The sequence below is a fragment of the Drosophila melanogaster genome, chromosome 3R, assembly GCF_000001215.4.
Source record: "Drosophila melanogaster chromosome 3R".
In the NCBI taxonomy this organism is placed as follows: Eukaryota; Metazoa; Arthropoda; class Insecta; order Diptera; family Drosophilidae; genus Drosophila; species Drosophila melanogaster.
Window position 1 is genome coordinate 14,378,424 of NT_033777.3, and position 21,136 is coordinate 14,399,559.

The 21,136-nt window shown below is 43.1% G+C and overlaps 2 protein-coding genes and 1 non-coding gene across 5 annotated transcripts in view, besides 1 other annotated feature; all 3 read right to left on the reverse strand.

The window, feature by feature from the left end:
• Positions 1-1,498: 1,498 nt before the first annotated feature.
• Positions 1,499-1,548: a mobile genetic element.
• A 691-nt stretch (positions 1,549-2,239) lies between these two features.
• soti (scotti) lies at positions 2,240-3,276 on the reverse strand. Its single transcript, NM_142101.3, has one exon. The coding sequence runs from the start codon at positions 3,104-3,106 to the stop codon at positions 2,663-2,665; it is 444 nt and encodes a 147-aa protein (NP_650358.1). The 5' UTR covers positions 3,107-3,276; the 3' UTR covers positions 2,240-2,662.
• A 9,983-nt stretch (positions 3,277-13,259) lies between these two features.
• The window catches only part of cv-c (crossveinless c), a 90,031-nt gene continuing 82,154 nt past the window's right edge, over positions 13,260-21,136 (reverse strand). For all 3 annotated transcript variants that reach the window (NM_001104318.2, NM_001104316.2, NM_169583.3), the window contains 6 exons: positions 17,452-17,603; positions 15,688-17,332; positions 15,109-15,595; positions 14,782-15,054; positions 14,529-14,708; positions 13,260-14,466 (listed from right to left, as the gene is read on the reverse strand). In NM_001104318.2, coding sequence (NP_001097788.1) covers positions 14,352-14,466; positions 14,529-14,708; positions 14,782-15,054; positions 15,109-15,595; positions 15,688-17,332; positions 17,452-17,603 — 2,852 coding nt within the window. In that variant the 3' untranslated portion in view covers positions 13,260-14,351. The remainder of the gene's footprint in view (positions 14,467-14,528; positions 14,709-14,781; positions 15,055-15,108; positions 15,596-15,687; positions 17,333-17,451; positions 17,604-21,136) is intronic.
• On the reverse strand, positions 17,976-18,078 carry mir-2281 (mir-2281 stem loop). The gene has a single exon (NR_048389.1). It is a non-coding gene; the product is annotated as a mir-2281 precursor RNA (primary transcript).

The window sequence follows — 21,136 nt, forward strand, 5'->3', positions numbered from 1 at the left end:
AGAAGTTGCCGCGACATTGAATTCATGCCAGCAAGTAGATGAAGGCAAATTAACTTGGCCAAATTTGGGGGGGTGAAGCTGGGTTGTTAGGTGCTTGGGCGGTTGGAATGGAGAGTCACGTGAGGCAAAATCAATTACTCAACAATGCCCAGGTGATGGAGGGTGGCCATAGATCAAAGACGTGGCATAACAATGGAGCTCGGCGATAGCGGATGGGCATCAATCACATTTCGTGCGTTCAACTGCCGGCGGGTGGAATATCCAGGAAAGTCAGGAAACCGAGGCAACAACCCCAATAACTCGGGTCCATTTAGCATGGATGTGCAGAATGGGCAGAATGGACAGAATGTGATGGAAAGAGTTTCGAATCGTCTGTCAAACAATGGAATTCGAACGCAAAACGCCATGCCACTCGGTTGTCAGATTGTTGCAGCATTTGCTAAATGAATCAACCCTTGCAACATGTCATAATTACGCTTTAAACGTTGCCCCCCAAACCATTTATGATAACTCCTTTTGTGGCGCGACTTTTGTTTAATTTGATTTCTATGTGTATTGCTTTCAAATGGACATCTCGCCCATGTAAAAGCAACAATTAGGCGGACAAAGCTAACCGAAAATCAATTCAATTCAATGCAATTCAATTAGAAGGCGCGCCATTGCGGGGGCACCACCACCACCAACAACAACAACAAAAACAACAACAACAACAACAACAACAGCAGAAACATTGTTGCATGTGGCCATTTGCAACGCAATCACAGAGCGACCAAAAAGCAAATGCAAAAGCTCAGCCTAAAAGCAGCCGCAAAAAGTTATGGCAGAAGGACTTGCCCCACACCGACCTACAACCCCCCCCCCCTCATCCAGCGAGGGAGGGGTGCAATGGTGCAATGGAGTCCTTGCACTGGGACAATTAAATTATGCGGTTATCATTGGAGATTATTTAATTCATTTAAAGCGGCTTTTAGGAGCGCCAAACTAGCAATATCACAGCAAATTTAGCCCTTGATTTAAACATGTTCATAGTTAATTGTTATTAGAATAAAGGCTAATGCAAATTAAACTCCAACTAATACCTTCATTTTAAATTGAATAAATTAGGGATATTATGATCATGGACATTTTGCAACATTTTTGTAGAACAACAAACAAACCTAATACTAAAAGTAAGACGACCATTGTTAAAATAAACCTTATGGTAGATTAATATTTAAAAATATATATATTTATTTATATTTGAAGACTTATTCTAAATCGCACTAAATAAATAAATAGCACTAATTGATAGGAATTGTAACGCATATTGTTTTCAGTGCTTATGTTGCGGGCGTGGCACATAATAAAGCTGGCTGTCTGTTGCAATAATGGCCGTAAATTGCCGTCGCTTCAACTGCTTCTTCTTTTTGCTGCTGCTGCTGCAGCTCTGGTTGCTGTTGTTCTTGTTGTGGTTGGGGCGGATAGGGGGTGAGGGGGCGTTGGTGATGTGGCCAATGCAATTGCAACTGCAACATTGCAACAGCAATTGCAACTGCTACTGCAACTGCAACTGACTGCAGCCTATTTGTATATGAATGCAAGTGTGTATCTTTGTGCTGTGGCATGCGAAGCACATTTAGGAAATTAAATGCGTTTACCTTCGGTATATTCCCCCCCACCACCACCCCTTCCTCATCCCTGCGGCATTTCAGCCGCCTGCCGCCCACAATTTATAAGCCTTTTGGCTACATTTTGTGGCTTTGATTGCAATTATCTTTTGCATTTTGTATTTATTTGCTACACTTTGGGCAATTGTCCGCATTCGGCCTTTGTCTCTGGTTCTCCACTGTTCATCTGTTCATTGTGGCCATTGTCAGTGGCCGTAGTCCACATATGTGTGTTGTTGTTGTTGGGAGGGGAGCCTATATAAATCCTTTTGTTTTTGCCACAAGAATGCCGAGGGAGAGATGAGAGGGCAGAGGCGGAGTGATGGGATCCATGGCGTATGTGGGGCTTCCAATTTGAAGTTTATTAATTGTCAATTTCATGAATTTTTCGGTAGCCTTCAGGCCAATCGGCCTCCGCCGGCAAGCAAATCAAAATCAAAAACTTTGATTTGTATGTACGTTATGTAGGTGCTGCAAGAGGGAGTAGTCTCTATTTGAACAATAAATGCGTTATTAATCTGATACCTGTAAGTGAAGTTCGATTTGAAAATATTGAATAAAGTGTGATAGTCACTGTATAGACAATTTAATTTAGATAAATCATTCGGTTTTTATTAACATATATGTGGTACTTATATATTATGTGGTTTGTTAACAATTGTAGAATAAATTTGGAAAACAATAAGTTGAAAACCAAATATGAAAATATAAGTTTGCTAAATCGTGTTGTTTATTGAACAAGATTGAACCGCAAACATTTTTCAACTGTAAGTCAGTAAAGTAACGTCTTTTTTTCCTTTTTTGAGCTTGGTGGAGCGGTAGATAACTATGGTGTAACGTATTTTTGTTTTGAGCAAGTTTTTAGAGGAAAGATAACTAATGGGATGCATATCGGCTGGTTGGATATATGGACGTGTACATGTATGTGTAGTATGGGATCCCAATGAGCTTGCTCGATCTTCCGAGGTCCAAGAGAGGTTCTTCTAATTTACAATCTATGGGAGAACTATGGCGAATCAGAACTGACCCCAATGCTGTGGCAGACCCATACCATTCGGGTAGTTCTGACTGGTCATATTCTCGACGAGGTAATTTGCAAAGTACTCGCCTCGCTGATCCTCGCGAACGTGACGCATTGCCCTCGTGACACTGGCCATTAGGAGGCACATCTCCGGCTCCTGACTTTGGCATGGCGGAGTGGGTTTGGTCATAGTGTAGAAACTTCGTTTCTTCCGCCGACGTGGTGGTCCATTTGGCCCTCCTTGCGCCGGAAAAACGCCCAACGGTGGCTCTTGAGGAGCGTCCAGGAGTATGTCCATCTGACGATTGACTCCCAGGCGCTGCTGCTGCTGTCCATCCTCCAATGTGTCCAAGTCATCGCCAGCATCTTCATTCACCGCGTCGCCGACTCGATCGATTAGCTGCTCATCGTACAGATCGTGTCCGTGTAGTACGTCCATTCCAACTTACAGGCACATACAAAAAAAAAAAAACAACCAACAAAAATTGAACAATAAATACGGCAGTGTAGGTTGTGCTTCTGCTATTCAATACGATGTTTTTTTCTCTGTAGTATCAGTTGTGTCGTTTTGTAGTTGTAGTGTCTGAGTTTGATTTAGAACTGAATTTAATATCATGGCATTGTGATTATGAGAAATGGAAACCTGACATAAAAATCAAAGGAATATTTGCTAATAAATGATAGGAGGAAGATGTTTTTTGTTTTGTCATTTCTATATTATTTAGAGAGTCTAGAAGCCAAGAGCATCAGCAAAGAAAACTTGCCACATACCAAGTCCCATTTGGTCGAAAGTTTTTCGCCTGTTTTCCAGCCTCCTAAACTGGGGGCGATTAGATAGAATTGTGTGTATCCATTAGATGTAGTCATATCCATATCGAACGGCCAGTGACAAATGGGAAATCGCTGTCTGACATTTGCTCGCCTTGTTCCAAATCGGGTTCAGACCCCAATAGCCAGCCCCCAAGTGATTGGACACATTTAGCCCTATTTACCCACCCCAACCCTTACGAACTCACAACCCCCCACCGACGCCCCATCGACGTCGTCATTACAAGCCATTTAACTCGACTCGAATGCCTGGCATCAAGTGCTCCGGATTCAGAATCGAGAAATCGAAATCGGCAGCTGTTTGTGTGCCTGTAATGGGAGCACATTACAATCTGTAAATGAGCTCATTACGGCCAGCTCAATTAATAACTTTTCGTATTGCGTTTAAGCAATCGCATTTCGGAAATTGTTTGCCAGACAAATCGCTGTGAGAGCGAAAAGTTTTTCCCGCCGGAGGAAATTATGAAGTGGAAGTGTAAGCGGAGTGGAATGAAGTGGAGTGGAGCAGCTGCATCCAACAAGTTAGCCATTACCATCATGTTGCCAAGGATGTATCAGCAACATTTCGATTAGCGCATGCGCAGATGCTCCCCCTCGCTCTCACTGCGTTCTTTCCTCTCTCTCTCTCTCACTTTCTCTCTCTCTCTCTCTCTTGAGATCTGACCTCTCGCTTGTGGAACAATTTATTATGGCTTTGGGTCTATGACTGTGTGTAATCACATTGTTGCCATTTTCACTTCATTATTTTGCTTTAATACGGGCAAATTTTTGTTTTACTGCTGCACAGAGACAAATCGGGGCAGAGTATTTTGTTTTATCTTAATTTTTGTTGGTAAATCTTTTGTTAGGCATTAATAAAAGTTCAAGTAAAATAAATTACAAATTATAAACAATAAACAAAGATGTTTTTATATTCATTTGAAATATTACAAATAATATAGTTAGTGCTTAAGTTGATTTTACTCATATCATTTAATGAAACTTACTGTGTATAGTAATACAATTTCTCTAAGTGCAACTTGCATCCTTCGCCTTCTGTTTGCGTCAGTTCGTGCCTTCCTTCTCTGCTCACCTGTCCCCATCTCTTTCTTCGAGTCTCTTGCCTCTCTGAGAGACGAGTTGGACTGTTACAGTTGGTTAAGTAACGAGGCCAGGATGAGCTTCCCTTCCAGTTATCAATGAAGAAATGAACATGTCCCTGCTGCTTCGTCGCTTCGGGCGACCTTGCCAGTGTGTGGGTGCGTGGGTGGTTGGCTGTTTTTGGGTGGTTGAGCTGGGTTGGGCTGGACTGGATTGAAGTGGGTGGTGGTGGGTGGATTGTGTCTGCAAGTGTGCGCTTCTGTGTGCAGCAGACAGTAATTATTATGCCATGTCCAGCGATAATTGATTCAATGAAATATCTCCAACACGAACATTGTGTCCATGAAAGCTCCTGGGCAAGGATATATCGCCATATGTATGGCCTGTTTGTGCGGCTTATTTAAAGCTCACACTAAATCGGATTTGTCAGCCAATAAACGAGTGTTTGTCTATGACCTCACTCGATGGAAATGGTGTCATGTTAATGGTTAGAAAATTAGCAAGTCCCCGTTTTAATATCCTAATTTAGTTTTAAAATTAGAGTCTTAGCATATTATTATCATATAATTTGTACAAGTGTATATATAAAGTGGTTGTATATTAGTGATATTTGCTTCCAATTAAACAATCTCTAATGCAAAATCATTGAACCCAATTAACATTTCCCATCTGTCAACTTCATCCTGCGCCTCAGTTAACATTCACATTAATCCGTCAGTTTGCATTTGCTGACAACTTCTAAGTACATAATCAACACCCTTGACAGATGTTGGTTAACTAATGAGCTGTTTTAAGGTGTTTTAATTAGCCGATGCTGACGCCCGTAAACCAAATCCCCAAACAATGTGAAAGCATAAAACAAATATTATGCTAATCAATCCATCAATATTTTAACACTACCCTTGGGGCATTCGGGTGACGTGCAGTCGGCTCCAGCTTCAGCTTCAGCAACCAGCTGCCAGCTAATTAAATTGAATTATTATTGCATTTAATTATCGGCCATGCCCGGCATTCTATGGCCACATAAAATGTCAACTGCATTAGCATCATCATTATCGGCCAGGCAGGACAACACTTTCGGGTAAATTATCCCATGGAGCCCCAGTCCTCTTTGATCTCCGCCTGCATCGACGTTGCGCTTGTTAAATTCAATACAGTCGAGCATAATTTTTATTTTTATTTTTATATCCATTTTTCCAAGTGGGGACAGTCGGCGGATGAGGATGAGGATGTGGATGTGGCTGTGCGTGCATTTGTCTCCTGCTCTTTTATATTTTCGTTTTTAATTACTTTTGCGCTATTTTTAAGCTGTCTGCGGACGGGCAACATTCGAAACCAGGTCCCAAGTAATGACGGAGCAGGGACAAAGTGGCAGGGAAACCAGTCCCCAGTCCTCAGTCCTCAGTCCTCATGCCGCAGTCCCCGATTTCCCAGTCCACTCAGTCCACTGCATCTTTACTAGGTGTTAATTTATTTTTAATTTTTATTATTTATCAGCGCTATGCGATCGCTGTGGCAGCCGTCTCCATCAAAGAGCACCACACAAAATGCTCAGACGTAAGTGGATCGCTCTGGCGCTTTTGGGCACAGTCATGGATTTCCTTCCATGTGCCAAGTGCAAACTGCATCACTGGAAAAAAAAAACGATATGAGGTAAAGGAATATGTTTGCTTTGCTTAATATTAAATAAGTAGTCTTAATTTAACAAATTTCTGAAACTACCAACATTTTTGTCAGTTTATTACCAGTAAAGTAAACAGGCAGAATAAAGACGGAGATTTCGGGAAGTATAAAAGCTAGATAGTTAATATTATTAATATTTTCTTGATCTGTTAAAAGATTAAAGCAAGATTATTCATATTCAATTTGCTAATTACATTGCTAGCTTATTAATTCTGTAATTGTTCCCCCCGTTAAAAATAAAAGAATAATCACGTTTTGATGTGTTGATTCCCGGAACACACTCATTCCATTTTTCACTGACTGTAAGTGGATAAAGAGATCGTTGTGGCTGCTCAAACACCCGGACAATCTCCATGCCGCCACCTCGGAGTATTCCATCATCATGGCGCTGACGTTTCTATTGCATGCCATGTGCCATTGCCACAAACCATCCACATTCCCATCGTCATCCGCAAGACCGTGAGCAATCTCAATCCCAAACCGAATCCCAATCCCAAACTCGTTTTCCATTCCCTGGACTGCACTCTCGCATGCAATTAATATCATTTTTATGTTTCTAATGACATTCGCTGCGCTGCATTTGGTGTGCGTTTAGCGAGGAACTGGGTGCCCCGAAAAAGAAAACCATCATCGCTCAAAACGGCGTGTCGGGCACGAATCTTTCAAGTTGTAAAAACGCCATTAAATTGGCAGCGAAGTGCATGCCAGCCAACTATGATGGCGATGATGATCACTCAGAAGAGGAGTAGCACCCGAGTCTTGGTCATAAACAACTTGAAACTTGGAATGAATGGAGGTGCGTAGGGTGGCAGTGGAGTTGTTGCCCCATTAAAAGGGGTCCGACCCTGGCCACATTTAATTCACTTTATTGTCTTTAATTAATTTGTATGTTTTTATTTCGATTTTGGACAAGAATTTCTCGTTCGCCCAACATTTCGCTCTTTTGTTGTAAATATCATAAATATTTCGATGCTGCCGCTACTGCTGGCCGTCATAAAATGTTTTTGTGGAAAAGTAATAAAGCTAAAAGTGTATAAATAAGTGGTGTAGAAAGCGATGGTGGGTGTATTTCATGCTGTGGCTGCTACTGTTCCAGCCACGATTGGAATCTTAATGGTCAATAAAAGCTAATTAAATGTTTTTAATACAGTTGTGTTATTTCCAAAGGGGCACCACGCCAAAGGGTTGAAGGCGGCTCGAATGGTAATGATCGATCAAAACACTCGAAACTGTTGCATAAATCAACACGCAGAGATTATCCGAAAGATACAAGATACCGCTGCGACTGTATGTGTGTGGGCGCCCAGCCAATTGCCGCACGCACACCACAAAGCTATTTTAATTGTCTGCAGTTCGGGGAAAGTCGGGGGAAGTCGGGGCAGCCACCCTGCATCCACATCCATAACACAGGGTTCGTCGTCGTTGACGGCTGCCTAAAAGGCAAGGAGAAATTGCCACACGCGACCAAAATGCATAAACCAAGGTAAGTGGGATCGTCTGAAATTTAAAAAAAATATATATATTTAAAAGCTTGCTGAAAATGCAAACAAACTTGTAACTTGATATCAAAGATATCTGAAAGATGTATCAAACTTTTCTTCGAGGATGATCAAATGGTATTTGTATTCAAAGTATGCCCTGAACTTTTTAAGAATGTCTCCAATTAAATTCTTAGCGATAAAGGTAAGGACTCAGGATCGAATAACTTGCATTGCGTTTAGTTTCGAATTTTCTTTCAGTGTCGGCGCTTCCACCTCCCACCCCCGTTTGCCCTTTGTACTGTGCTGCATTTTCGAACCGCCTGCATCTCTTCAGCATCGACATCCGAATCTGAATCCGAATCGACGACGTCGTTCTGCGTTGACTTCTTGGCTGCCGTTTGAGTTGTGCCTCTTCTGTCTGGGCTCCACTTGGGTTCCTTTGCCACTGCACCCCACTCCACTCCACTCGCTCTCCCCACGGATTTCCCTTGCCCCTTTGGCCACCAATCGCCGCTGCTGGCTGGCTCTTCGTCAAACACAACAAATCGTTTTCATTGCCGGGCAAAAGCATTTTCAAAATTGATGCGGTGTCTGCGTTTAGGTGGAAAATTGAATTTTCATTTTCATTTTCATTTCGCTGTGGCCCCGTCGTCTGTCGTAATGCTTGATGCTGATGCTTGGGGTGTGTTAACTTAAATTTGATGAGCTCGAGGTATTTAAATAAATTGTTGCATGCGTTCTGTTTGACATTTTGTTATTTTCGCCGTTGATTGGTGGAGTTGGATGTCCCGGTGGAAAATGTCACCCGCAGTCTGCTGTTCGTTTTTCGGCTGCCTATAAGTAAGTAAGTGGTTACATTTTTAAGCACCTGGCTGGAAAATGAAAAGGGTGGAAAATGTAGATTCATTTATAGTCCAAACAGTTCAATTTCAGATAGTTACTTATTCCCAAATTGATTAGTCGATTTTATGTGCCTACAAAGTAAACTAAAACCATCGTAATCAACGGGCATAGGTTAGTTCCAAGCTTTAACTGCCCATTAACCCGCTGATAAATCGTAATCCAATTATAAGGCGTTTGGTAACCCAGCCGGAGGAAGATGAATCTTGGCTAAATTATCCGAGTGCCAGACGAGAGGCCATCAGTCGCGATTCACAAGACTCAATCAAAAGGCCAGACATTCCTAATTGCGGACGGGCATGGGCGATGTGGGTGGGGCTTCTCATTAGGTTATCTGTGCCCATGGCTCATTGGGGGGGCAGTAAATAGAGTCATCAGCAGTCGATAAACGCTATCGGATCATCACATTTATATTGCTGCTGATTAATGAAAGGCAACGGGCAACGGCAACGGCAAACGCGACTTTTAAAACGTCAACTGCCGTCGGCTGTCGTTCATTTAATTGCTGCCTCTCGACGACAAAGCTGTAAAATAAGTCAAAGAGCCGGGAATAAGGGAACTGGCTGGAGCATCAGGAGCAGCTGGCCGCGTCCTCATCTTCCATCCAGCTATTTTTTTTTTTTTTAGCTCATGTTGCATGCTGCGGATGCGAATGTTGCTGCTGCTCCTGTTTCTACCGCCTCATTGTCTCCTTTCGCACTGGCTGTCGGCACTTAAACGACTGGCTGCAACATTCTTTGCTGACAACGCAGTAATTAAAATTCAATTGCAATTAAAAGTGCGCACGCAAAACGGGCAACGACAAACAAAATGATGGCCAGGGAGGTGGCGAAGATGCTGCAGCGGCTAAAGGCGCTAGGAATGAAAGTAAGATCGAGTAACTCGACTGCAAGTAGGAGAGACGAACAGTTGTTACCCTGTACTCAGTATTGGTATCCAGCATATTCTTGCATTTATCGTTTTTCAAAAGGTACGCTTTGAGTTATATTATCATAGATTTTAGATACATCTTTAAGCTAGTTTTAAGAAATTAAAATAAATAAATCTATCACGGATATGCCCAAGATCTCCAACATTGCTGGGCATGGAAATTTGTCGCAACGCCAACTTTTTGCCCCTTGGAGCTCGCAGTCGCCCAAGACAATTGTCGATTGCCTCCACTGGTGGCCTGGATTGCCTGCCCTGTCATCGTCTTTGGCCGCATCCTCCGACCACGTCCTCGTCCTCGATTCCACTCCACTCCACTGCATCTTCATCTCCATCTCCATTCTCTACAGACTGCCGTATCCAGTTTCGCGATTCGCGTTTCGCAATTCGCGTTTAGCTTTTTTCCGCGGGCGCATTCTTGCGTAGGCGTTTGACGTGCCGCTGATTAGCCGGCAGTTCTCAGCATTTGCCATTCGAGGGGGAAACGAAGGGGAATGGAGATGGGCATGGGGGATCAGAATCGCAGTAGCAGACCCATATGCGGACACTCGAGACTCGGGCCACAAACACTTTTAGGGCGAATTAGTGAGCGAAACAACAAACATTTGCTGAGCAGGTCTGGGAATCAAACGCGTCAGTACATCAAGTGGCTTGCCATTTCGCGTTTTAATTGCCGCTGCTTCTGTTGCCTTTTCCTTAACTTGTTTTTTTTTTTGTTAATTTTTTTTATTTGCATTTTTCAGTATTTGTCTCTGTTGCAAGAAATGTTCGTGGAAAACGATAGGAATTTTGTATTTATTCTTGAGCTGTCAATTGCATGTGAAGACTAAAGTCGCAAATGAATGCAAATATAATTTGTAATTAATTAAGGCAAAATATATGACTGGGCGCAAGTGCATAAATGCACTTTGGAGTTCTCGAGAACTGCGCTCTGTTTCGAGTGTCAGCGGAATATACATACATATTTTTAAATGCCAAAATTATAGGGAAATTGCAAGCAATTATACACGGTGGCTCGGTGAACTCGGTTTTATGCTAAAAATCAATTGGTAGAATGTCATTTTGTATTTATTTATCGCAAATTGTAATTGCAATATGTTAAATATTTCACAAAGAATTCGCAACAACATGGAATTGCAAATCAGTTCATGGCAAAAGTGTCGCCAGTACGCAGCCTGCCGCTGCTATTTATGATAATTGTTTTTCGGTTCATTAATTTATTGCGGGCACTGTTTGGCATGCGATCAACACAGAACTGAACTCCTCCGTGCGAAGAGTCGGCCAGGGCAGATAATTAATTACAGGCTGTGTTTAAATACAATTTCTGCTTTATTATTTGCCCGTTTTAATATGCCACGTACACTGGGAAAAACACGATGATTTTTGGGCTTTTATTCGGAAACTATACATCGAATTCAAGTTATAAAAGAGCAATTTATAAGACACTTCGAACGTTGGTGCAATTTTCATATTTCTTTGATTATATTTTTGTATAATATCAAATTTATACGTACAACCTTCAAGGGAAGTTAAAAGAAGTGCTCAAGATTTTGAATTGTTTGTATTTCTTAGCTTTTTTTTTTTTGAGAATTCAGCTTTCATAGATACCCCCCTTTTCTCTCACTGCATTCAGTTCATGATCTGGGCTATAGTCCCGCATAATTGTCACGCCGCATTTGTGAAATAATTCTTAAATAATTTCATCAATTACGTCGCCCAGCTGCACAGCGTCGGTCGCTTTGGCTGCCTTTGCTGTTTCAACGATTTTATACTTTTTTTTTTTTATTCCTGCTGCCTTCGTTGCCATTTCAATTATGTTGATATTTATTTTCATATTTAATTTAACACGGTACGCGGCCAAAGGAGCGATAGAGAAGGATAGAAGGCGCGGAAAATGCAGAAAGAAACGGCGGCAGCATTTGGAAAATCCATTTTACAGTAAAAACCGCATGCATTATTTAATTTTTAAGTGAAATCAATTACAAGCTCGTTGGCCATATAGCCAGGGGACTAGGGGCGCTGTTCGCTGGTGGCGTGGGGGCGTGGCGCATCGGCTGGGGGGTGCGTCTGGTCTGGGCAGGGCTTTTGATGTTAAATGCCAGCCGCTGTCGGCGGTTGTTGTTGCTGTTGCTGTTGATGTTGCTGCTAAATGCTTGTGTGGGTCGAGGATTCGACGGAAGTGCGCATAAATGCAATTGCAGTCGAATAAATAAATAAAAATATTTTGTGCCATTAAATTTCAATTAATAACAAGGCAAACACACACACACGCACGCACATCAGTCGCCTGACTCTTTCTGGCTGCAATATTAATACATTTTGGCAGCGGTGCGTGCATGGCGCGCTGATTGCCGCAAGCCCATGAAATTAAGTCACAAATTAATTAATTAATGCAATCAATACGTTGGACATTTGCATTGCCACCGCCGCTGCTGTTGCTGCTGCAATCGATGTCACTGCATGTGGGCAACATTGCAATATGCAATTTGCAATTACAATTATGCCTTGCCTGACTTCCCCCAGCAGCAGTAGTTTCTTGCACTCTAAGTATAGTCTCAACTGGGCCATTAAGGTCGCCAGCTTTACACTGGACGAAAAAGGTAGTGAGGCGTTCACTAATGACGTGCTCTTCGTTTCCAGATTCCAGATATTCCAAATAAAATGATAGTTGTATCCAAGGACTGCTACAAACGGATCCAAAATAGATAAAAAGTTCGGTTGAATATTATTTACCAATTGCAAATCGCCTTTCGTTTCGAGTGCACAAATTGCCTTCACCCAAGTCTCGACTCCCTTCGCACACCATCAAACGCCCCAACAGGAGTCGAGCATGCCATGGCGAACATAATTTTTTAATGGACTTTTAATGTCTGCCGCTTGTGCGGGGGGGAAATGCAAAGCGAATGAGTGTGTGTGGTGGTGTAAGCGCCTTCCTTTCGCAAAGCTTTTTTCGGGGTCAGTTTTTGGGGCTGCCCGGGCACAATTAGCGACAGTTTGTGCCCGACATGTGTAAAACGGCGAGAGAGGTGGGCTTTCCTGGCCGGCGATTCCGTGTGCTGTCAATTTATTAGTCAACGCCTCGCTTGGGCGGCAGTCAATTAGAGAGCAACAAGGCGGCGATGTTTTTAAACTGCCAATAAGTTGGTATTATGATAGTCGCGGCTAATGGGCTCGATTGGAACAGGTTTTTCTAATCGAGCGCTTTGGCTAATTGTGGAGAAAAAAAGTAATCAGCTTGAAAACAAACATAACTGTAAATTGGTTGAATTCCCGAACCCAATGAACTAACTTTATTTTTATATTAACTTCCTTTCGGTTAATAAATTAAAAAGACTCGCTTTAAAGTAAATTACTCATACGTACTGTTGCTTTTGCAGACTCGAATACAGTGTAGTGGCGCCACCTATGCAGGCATCACCGGCAAGCGCCACCTACACGGGCACTAGCAACTAGACTTGGCGCCATCTACAACAACTGAACCGGTTAAATTGCTGCTTCCAAAAAAATGCGAGAGGAGCGCCACTAAGCTTAAACCCGATTAAAAAATATAAAAGATATATTTCAAAATTACAGAATCGTAGATATATAAAATTATTTTTCGGCAGATTCTTTAAAACCTATGTCAACAAATCTTGATTTTTTTCGTAACCCACATAATAGTAAAATTCCCAAAAGCTAAAAGACAAAGTATTTGGTTTATATGTTTCGCATTTCCATAATATGCACTTTTATTGCGATTTCCTTTATGCATCGAATATTTGAGTTACTGCTCCCTTCTATACACTTCACATTGGTTAGTTTTGTTGCTGTGTTTCTGATCTGCTTTTTTCTTGCCATTACCGACATTCATTGGTAACTCGCACACTCGATTATAGATTTATGTGGTAACGTATTTATAGACACATATAAAACTATATTATAGAGTATAGTATATATATATATATATATATGTATATATATTGATCGGGGATCTTAGGGCACATCCATAAACTAATGATAGTGATAATCATTTTGATGTCACACCGCATATTGGAAACAATCGTACATCTTAGTGTCGGTTTATTAACAGATACATGTTCAGGTAATGCGGCGTCAATCAAACAACATCTGAAGCCAAATCAATCAATATCTGCTGACAAAACTATTGAGTGGCAAAGTGATTGTTGATGAGTGTATTTAGGGTTAGTACTTTAGCTTAAATTTATAAAATTTGACTAGTTGAATTTGCTTTACACATTTTAAGGTTGCTTTTGCTGTTTTCTGTTTTCCCGAATATACGTTTTAACATATTGCCAAGACTACAAACTAATTAACATTAAAGATTTGGAGTGCCGTAAACGTAGATGTAAACTTTAGCAAGAGAAATCGTTAAATATATACTTTGTGATATTTACGTGTGTTGAGTATTTTGGATGTTAGATTGCTATTGTCGTATAGTAAACGTATGCGCATAAGTTAGGACCACGTATAAATATAATACAGTAAACTAAACAGTTACGTCTAAGTCGAAAACTAAATGAAGAAACCTACTAAGTGTATTTACAAGAATATATTCTCTCCGATCTAGCTTCTCATCTCATTTTGCAGGATGAAACGCAAGCTCATGTTTGTGGTCCTTGGGTAGAATTGGATTTTCTCCATAATCGTTGGGTTGTTCGAAGTGGGGCTATCATCCTCCAGCTATCATATAATTACGTATAAATGCGTCAGTTTTGCGACAGACAACGAATACGACGAACAACCATCGAACAGATGGTTAAATCCTTTTTTAAATGTATATATCTTTTAAACTTTGCTTTCGGGTCCATCGGCCACGTGCTTGAAGGCCAGACGAATGCGCGATAAATAGTGCGAGCATATGTGTCCATAGTTCTTGTTGTACCACTCCGGTGTCTTGCCCCTAAAAGTATGCAAATAATTGGTTGAACCCAGGATTCAAAGCTTAATAAGGTTGTAACTCACTTGACATCCACTCTAGCCAAATGCATAACCCTTGATCTGCCGCTGCCACAGGGCTCGATGAGATATCGCGAGGCAAGGACCACGCCCCTTACCGCCCCGAAAAGAGGCTTCGCCTTGGCATGGTCGATCGAGGTCTCCACTATGACACAGGCACCACGCGGCAAATCTGTTTGCCAGGAACTGAAACAGTAAAGGAATAATTAAATTAAATATTTAAATTGATAAATTATTTAAACAATATTCCTAAACGTACCGCAACACACAAAAGTCCGTGGTCAATTGGCCATCCAGTGCGTACTGGTAGATCTCTGTGCGATCGTCCAGCTTCTTGACCGTCTGACATTGCAACAAATTCGTGTCCCAGGAGGCTCGCTGTTTGATCACAAACTCGAGGACCTCCTTTGGCGGTCCCTCGATCTCCGTGGAGCAGCGCCACAGTCTCAGCGGATGACCATCGCCCACCTTCTTGTAGGCAATGTCCACACTGCTGTCGTTCAGTGAATTAATGCTAAACCAGCCGCGGGTTCTGTAACAAAGAGTTAATATAATAATCATCTATACCTAATTTAAGGGAACTTACTTTTCGCGACCCTCCTTAATGGTGGCACTGGTGCACTCGTACAGGTATCCCCGCCAGTTGTGAAACTGCATTCCCTCGCCCAGCGCCTCCAAAGGAAGTGGCTTCGACTCCTCCATGTAACTGAAGTTGCACTTGCTCAGCTTTTCCTTGGCCGCCGTGTAGATTTGCTTGTAATGCTCGATCATGAAGGACAGGCACTCGTGGGAGGCCTTCGCCTCCGCCAGCTCCTTCATGTCCGGCATTCCGGATCCCTTGCCTTTGCGACGTGGCGAGGCGGATACGGAAGCGGAACCCGTCGAAATGGACGAGTGGAAAATGGATTGGGCCAGGCACACGCCCAAATTGTTGCTGGTCATTTGGTTCTGTTGCGAGTTGGCCGCCACAATGGTCAGGAACTCAAGGAGTACGTACAGGATTTCCCGATTTTCATCGGGCAGCAGGAGCACAGCACATTGCACTGCATCTAGACGCACTTCAGCCGGGAGATCTAAAGATTTGAAAATTAAAATATTAAAAACATAAGGTTTTATAAAAATTTCATTCTTTTTTGGATAAATAAAAGCAATTTTCTTTACTTACGTTGAAAGATGGCCACGAAGGTCTCGGACATCTTGGTGGTCAGCAGAGATTCGGGCAGCTCGCGGAAATACTGTTTCAGCATATCGGCCACATCGTAGGCCTGTTGCAGATCAAAAACATCCATGCACTCGGCAGTGGAATCGGTGACTTCGATTTGTTCGCGCAGCTTCATGATACGCGACTTTCCACCGCTTTTCCGGAAAATTCCAACCTGATCGAGGGCGTTTAGCTGGAGCCAGCGGAATGCAGCACGCACGGCCAAGGGAAGAGTCTGTCCACTTCGCTGGAGGATCATTAGCAGCGGCACTCCGAATACTTTCTTGTCCTTGTAGTCCGGCATCTTTATCTTCTTGATGAACTTAGGCAGTTCCCAGTTCCAGCCCGAGCGATGAGATGGACAGTATCGCTCCATGTGGCCGGTTAGAGTGACCAGTGCCAGCTTGCGGATTATTTGCAGTTGACCCGCCGACATGGCGGCAAATGGCATTCCTCCGGCATCTTCCTGCAGAGGCTCGATTTTCTTGGAGAAACACTTGCGGAATATCATATTGGGGCGCTCCTCCATCTGGAAACTATGCCAACGAACCACGGGCTGTCGCTTGGATCCACCATTTGTGGTTGCACCAGCCGTATCCTCATCATTCTTGGCCTCCTTGCGCGAAGTGCTTCGTGATCGGAAAGATGACGATCGGAAACCATCCCGTTTCTTGGGATCCTTGCCCAAGTTCAGTGATCCTCCGCGCGTTAGTTTCTTCACTTTAACCTCTGTGGTATTGGAGTTGGCATCCTTTATAAGGAGCTTGCGTCCCTGATGACACTCGGAATCTGAATGGGCGCCTATATCATCGACTTTTCCCGTGCGCTGAAGGAATCTTCGAGCCTTGGAGGGTTTTCGCAGGGATAACTTGCCACCCGTGGACGATTCCTGACTGTCACTGTAGTACGACGACGAATCATCCGACTTGCCCTCCTTCAGTTGCGACATGGGACTGGAGAAGAAGTGCAACGGACTGGTCCTCATCGAACGCGGAGTAGTGGGCGTTCTCTTGGGACTGGAGCGATTGGGACTCAGGAAATTATCGCTGTGACTGGGCACTTTAAGGTCGTTGCCGAAGAACGGCGCCTTGGGGAATGTGTGCATGGGACTGAGGGCCGATGGTGAGGGCGGGGTGGAATATACGGCATCCGGTTTACGCAAACTGCTCCTCTGGCCAAATTGCGAGAGGTCCAGTACTGTCGGTCCACTGATGACCACATTTTCGCGATTCTGTCGTTTGCGACGTCTCGACTTAATGGATTCCACTCTTCTCAACAAGGCCTTAGCCTGATCCTTTATCCTTTCGCTGCCACTTCTCCTCAAGCGACCGCTATCGGATCCCTCGCCCAACGATGATCCATCGTTGGGTATTCCACCGGCCTTGCTGCAGCCCGGTGTCACCAGTGTAATGCCAGCACCATCTTCCTCGAAGCGATCCGGACTCGATTCCTTCGACGAACTCTCCGTCTTCTCCACGTTCAGGCTCAAAAGTCCCGGAGGCGGCAGTTCCAGGCCCATCTCCCCAATCCGCGACCAGCGGCGAATGTGCGGTTGGAATGTCCAGTGCTCGCTCAAAGCGAAGTTCTCGTCATCCGATTCCTCCTTTTGCTAAGTGGAGTTAAGTGATTTAAAGTAAAGGTCAGTAGCTATATTTGTATATTCGATAATTAAATAATTAAAAAACAAATGTTAAGTGTTAAAACATCCTTGCGGGTCTACATTCTTACCTGTGGTGTTTGCGGTTTGTGCGATTGGTCCAGCCGCATGGTGGCACAACGATTGAGGACGCAGAGCCGGCGGTAGAGGGACTGCAACTGATCGTTCTCGAGATTGGTGTGATCTTTGGCTACATTGTTCAGATCGATCGGGAACTGATGATCTGCAAAAGCAAGGTAATTCTTGTAAAAAGGACCTCTCTTGGCTGGTTGAAGTGAAGTGTAAGATTTTGCGACCGCACGTCTCGACGACGCGTGAAATTCTAATTGAGAAACCTGAAAAGTCGAACGCCTATGGCGCCAGCGATCATTAAACGGGTACGAGTCGGGTTGCTTCGGTATATGCGATATATAGTAGTCTGCCACATCGGGCAGCTGAATTTTCACAGCGTTTTTCCACATATTTGCGTGGCCAATTCGCACGTAGGAAATCAAGTTCCAAGGCGACCGCCGCCTCGTCCAACAAAAAAACAAGAAAAAAAATTATAAAGAAAAGATTATACCCAGACGTTTACACATGTCGCGACGCGTCTCATGGATATGAATAAAGCAGCGATACTGCAATACTGCAGATACAGATACAGATACATATACATTTGCATCTGCAGCTGCAGATAATACGTGTACTGCTCGACATCCGTAGGATGCACTGGATGCCTGGAAAAGCAGCATTGTTTGCACAAATATTGTTAGCATTACAACAATATTTTGTTCTTCTAGAAAAGCCATTCATGGTTTGTTGAACTTTCGGCTCGAAAGTAACGCCCCAACTCGTTTCTTTCTCTCCTTTCATGAGGGAAGCTTTTTATAGTTTTGTTTACGCTCCTCCAGCGCCATTCTTTCCGTACTCTTGGCCCTGCTGGGTATTTATAAGACCATTTCGGATGCTCCTCTTCAAACAGTCAAGTAAGTTTTGTGTGTGTTTAGTTTCTAATTGAAAGCCAAAGGCCTGGTGTAAACATAAATATTGAACGAAGTGTGCCAGTGCCACCAAGTGTTCGATAACCCATTGGGAGTTACGAGTTAGTACAATTGGCTGACGTCAGATCGGATTTTTTTTAGGAAGTCAGTGTAACTTTCAGCAGCTTTTTGTTTTTTTTTTCTTCTTCGGCACTTTTCACAGTTTACACGAGAGTGTAAAAGGAGAGGGGGGGAGGGGGGAGGGAAATCGTTTATTGGGCCAATTATATGATTAATCTTTTTCCTCAGCCAATGACGCAGATTGCAGTGAAATTCGATTGTAATTAGGAACAATTTATGGCTGTTTTTGGGAAAATATAGAAGCAATTAGCCTGGAATCTAAATTAGGATGCAGATTTCACTCGAATATAGATCTTTATGGGGTCTCCACGAAATAATTATTGTTTAGACTTTGGCTGATAGCTCGATATGGACTTTTCAGGGAAAATATCAATGGGAACAGAATATAACATGGAAGGCAATGTTTCGCTGAAAGGACTTACAAAATGGCAATAAAATTGGAAACTGGATTGTAAATATGTGATAGTTTACGGGATCACGAGTGATTTATTTGTACCACTCCTCAAGTTCCGTGTCTTGACTTTTCGCTCCCAGGCAAACCGGTTGCTTTGGACCAAAAAATCGATTGGCATGCCTCATGAGCTCTTATTGCCCTCTTAAGCACACCCATATGATCCTGGCCTGGCGCAGGTCACACCCTCGAATTAAGTCTGCCACTATGGGTGAGTAATGTGAGTGCAAGAAATGGGCAAAAAGGCAAACAAAGGCTGGCAAAAAAACACTCGGTCCTTGGGTCCCTGGGCAAATTAACAGTCGCTTACAGCTGGAACACCTCCTTTCAGCGGCCTCAAGTCCACATACCCGGAGCCAAAATCCAATGACAGTGCAGCGAGCAACTTACACACCTACGGCATTTTAATTTGCAGAGCCAAAACGGCAAAAGAATCCACCAAATGCAATGGAAATTTGAGCAGCAATCTTCGCATGCGCCGCTGCCTTGTTTACACGAAACTCATTAAAATACGCATTTATCATGTTGTCCCCGGTCAGGAGAAGATGGTCATGCAGATGGGATTGCGATTGGAATTGAAGCTCCGGTTCTGGGTTGGGCTCCAGTTTAAATGTGTGCACAAATTATTCCATAAGCCGTGGAATATACGTTTTGGCTCAAATCACTCAAAAAAAAAATATATATATATTCTAAGAAAGGAGAGAACCGTAAGCGTCATTGAGTTCTCAAATACGACAGCAAGTGGGAGTGAATATAAATAAACAATTATTCCACTGAATAATGTATTCAGTAAGCTTCGTTTGTCATATTTTTCTAAGAATCACATATGATTGCTAACAGGTGATATTGAAAAATGTATCTGGTTTCTCTGAGTGCTTTTTCCGCTGCGTTTTTTCTTCTCGAATTTATGCAATACAATTCGCATATTTCAAGGTCGGCGACAGGGCGCCTGCGGACATGCCCAAATTGCAGGCTCTCCATTTCAGATTCACTTTTTGCCCAGCGCGTTTTGATGTTCTTCTGGCTTCGCTGACTTTTTTTTTTTTTTGGCCATAATTCAAATGAAGTCGGCGAACTTTTTGGGCTTAAGAATGTACTTTTCGGGTTTGTTTGTTTGAATCTCTGCAGATCTTAGCGGGCTCATCAATCTGCGAGGCCTCCGGGCGTTAAATGCGTTGCGACAAATGCGCCGGAGAAGAAGGGTCGCCTTCGCTTGCGATTAAGGAAGTCAAATAAATATGCAGCTTGCGCGGGGTCAATGAACTTATGCTAACATTACGGCTGGCGGTTGTAGTTTTCGGTTAGCCCCTCTTCAAAGGCCAAAGCCCTTTCTTAACGAAAACGAAGAAAAAAAAATATATATAAAAAAAAACAAAACGAAAAAAACCGAAACCATTTTAATTTTCGGTTCTGTGCGGGTTTTTTTTTTTTACGAAGGTGGTCCTCATAAATTCTTCTGGCCTGCGTGTCCTTTAGCCTTTTATTATATTTTATCTCAGTTTGGCTGCTTCACGAGTTTTTGCCTGGTCTCTTATGTATTTTTTTTGTGTGCGTTGCTTTGGGTTAAATTCTGAAGATTGCCCTTATATCTTAGGTAGGCGTAGCTGGGATTTCGTTTTCGCTTGAAAGGACTTGGATTGAATTGGATTGGAACGCATGGGATCGGTTGGGATCGGTACGGGGATCCATTCAGCCTAATTGTTGTCGCCGTTTGTGCCGCGTGTTTGGGATATCAATTTTCACTATCATGTTCAGCGCAGCTCTTTGTCCGGTTTGTTTGGTGTTGAAATCTTTAGACGTCGTGAGGCGGCACTTAAATTGTTCTCGATTGTTGCCACGTCATAAATGTTTTGTCGTCTTTGGCCCATTTTTTTTTTTTTTTTTTGGTTTTTGTTTTATTTTACCCACTTGGGCTCTGGTCAGCGGGCGAAAGTGAAAGTTCGTGTAATACAATTAATAAACTGCCACTTGGAGAGCGTTAAATACACAAGACTAAATGGCATGTTGGTCAAGTGCCTTGGTCGCCGTTTCTGCTGTTTCTGCTGCTGCTGCATCACCGCCGATGACGAGACCATCAATTACCGACCACCAGCCTGCCACGCCCCCAGGGGCAAAAGCATGCTGACACGACATGCACCGCGGGAAATAGGGACTCGCCAGTGGAGAGTTATTAAATCTTGCATTTGGAAGCTTAAGGGCAAGCAG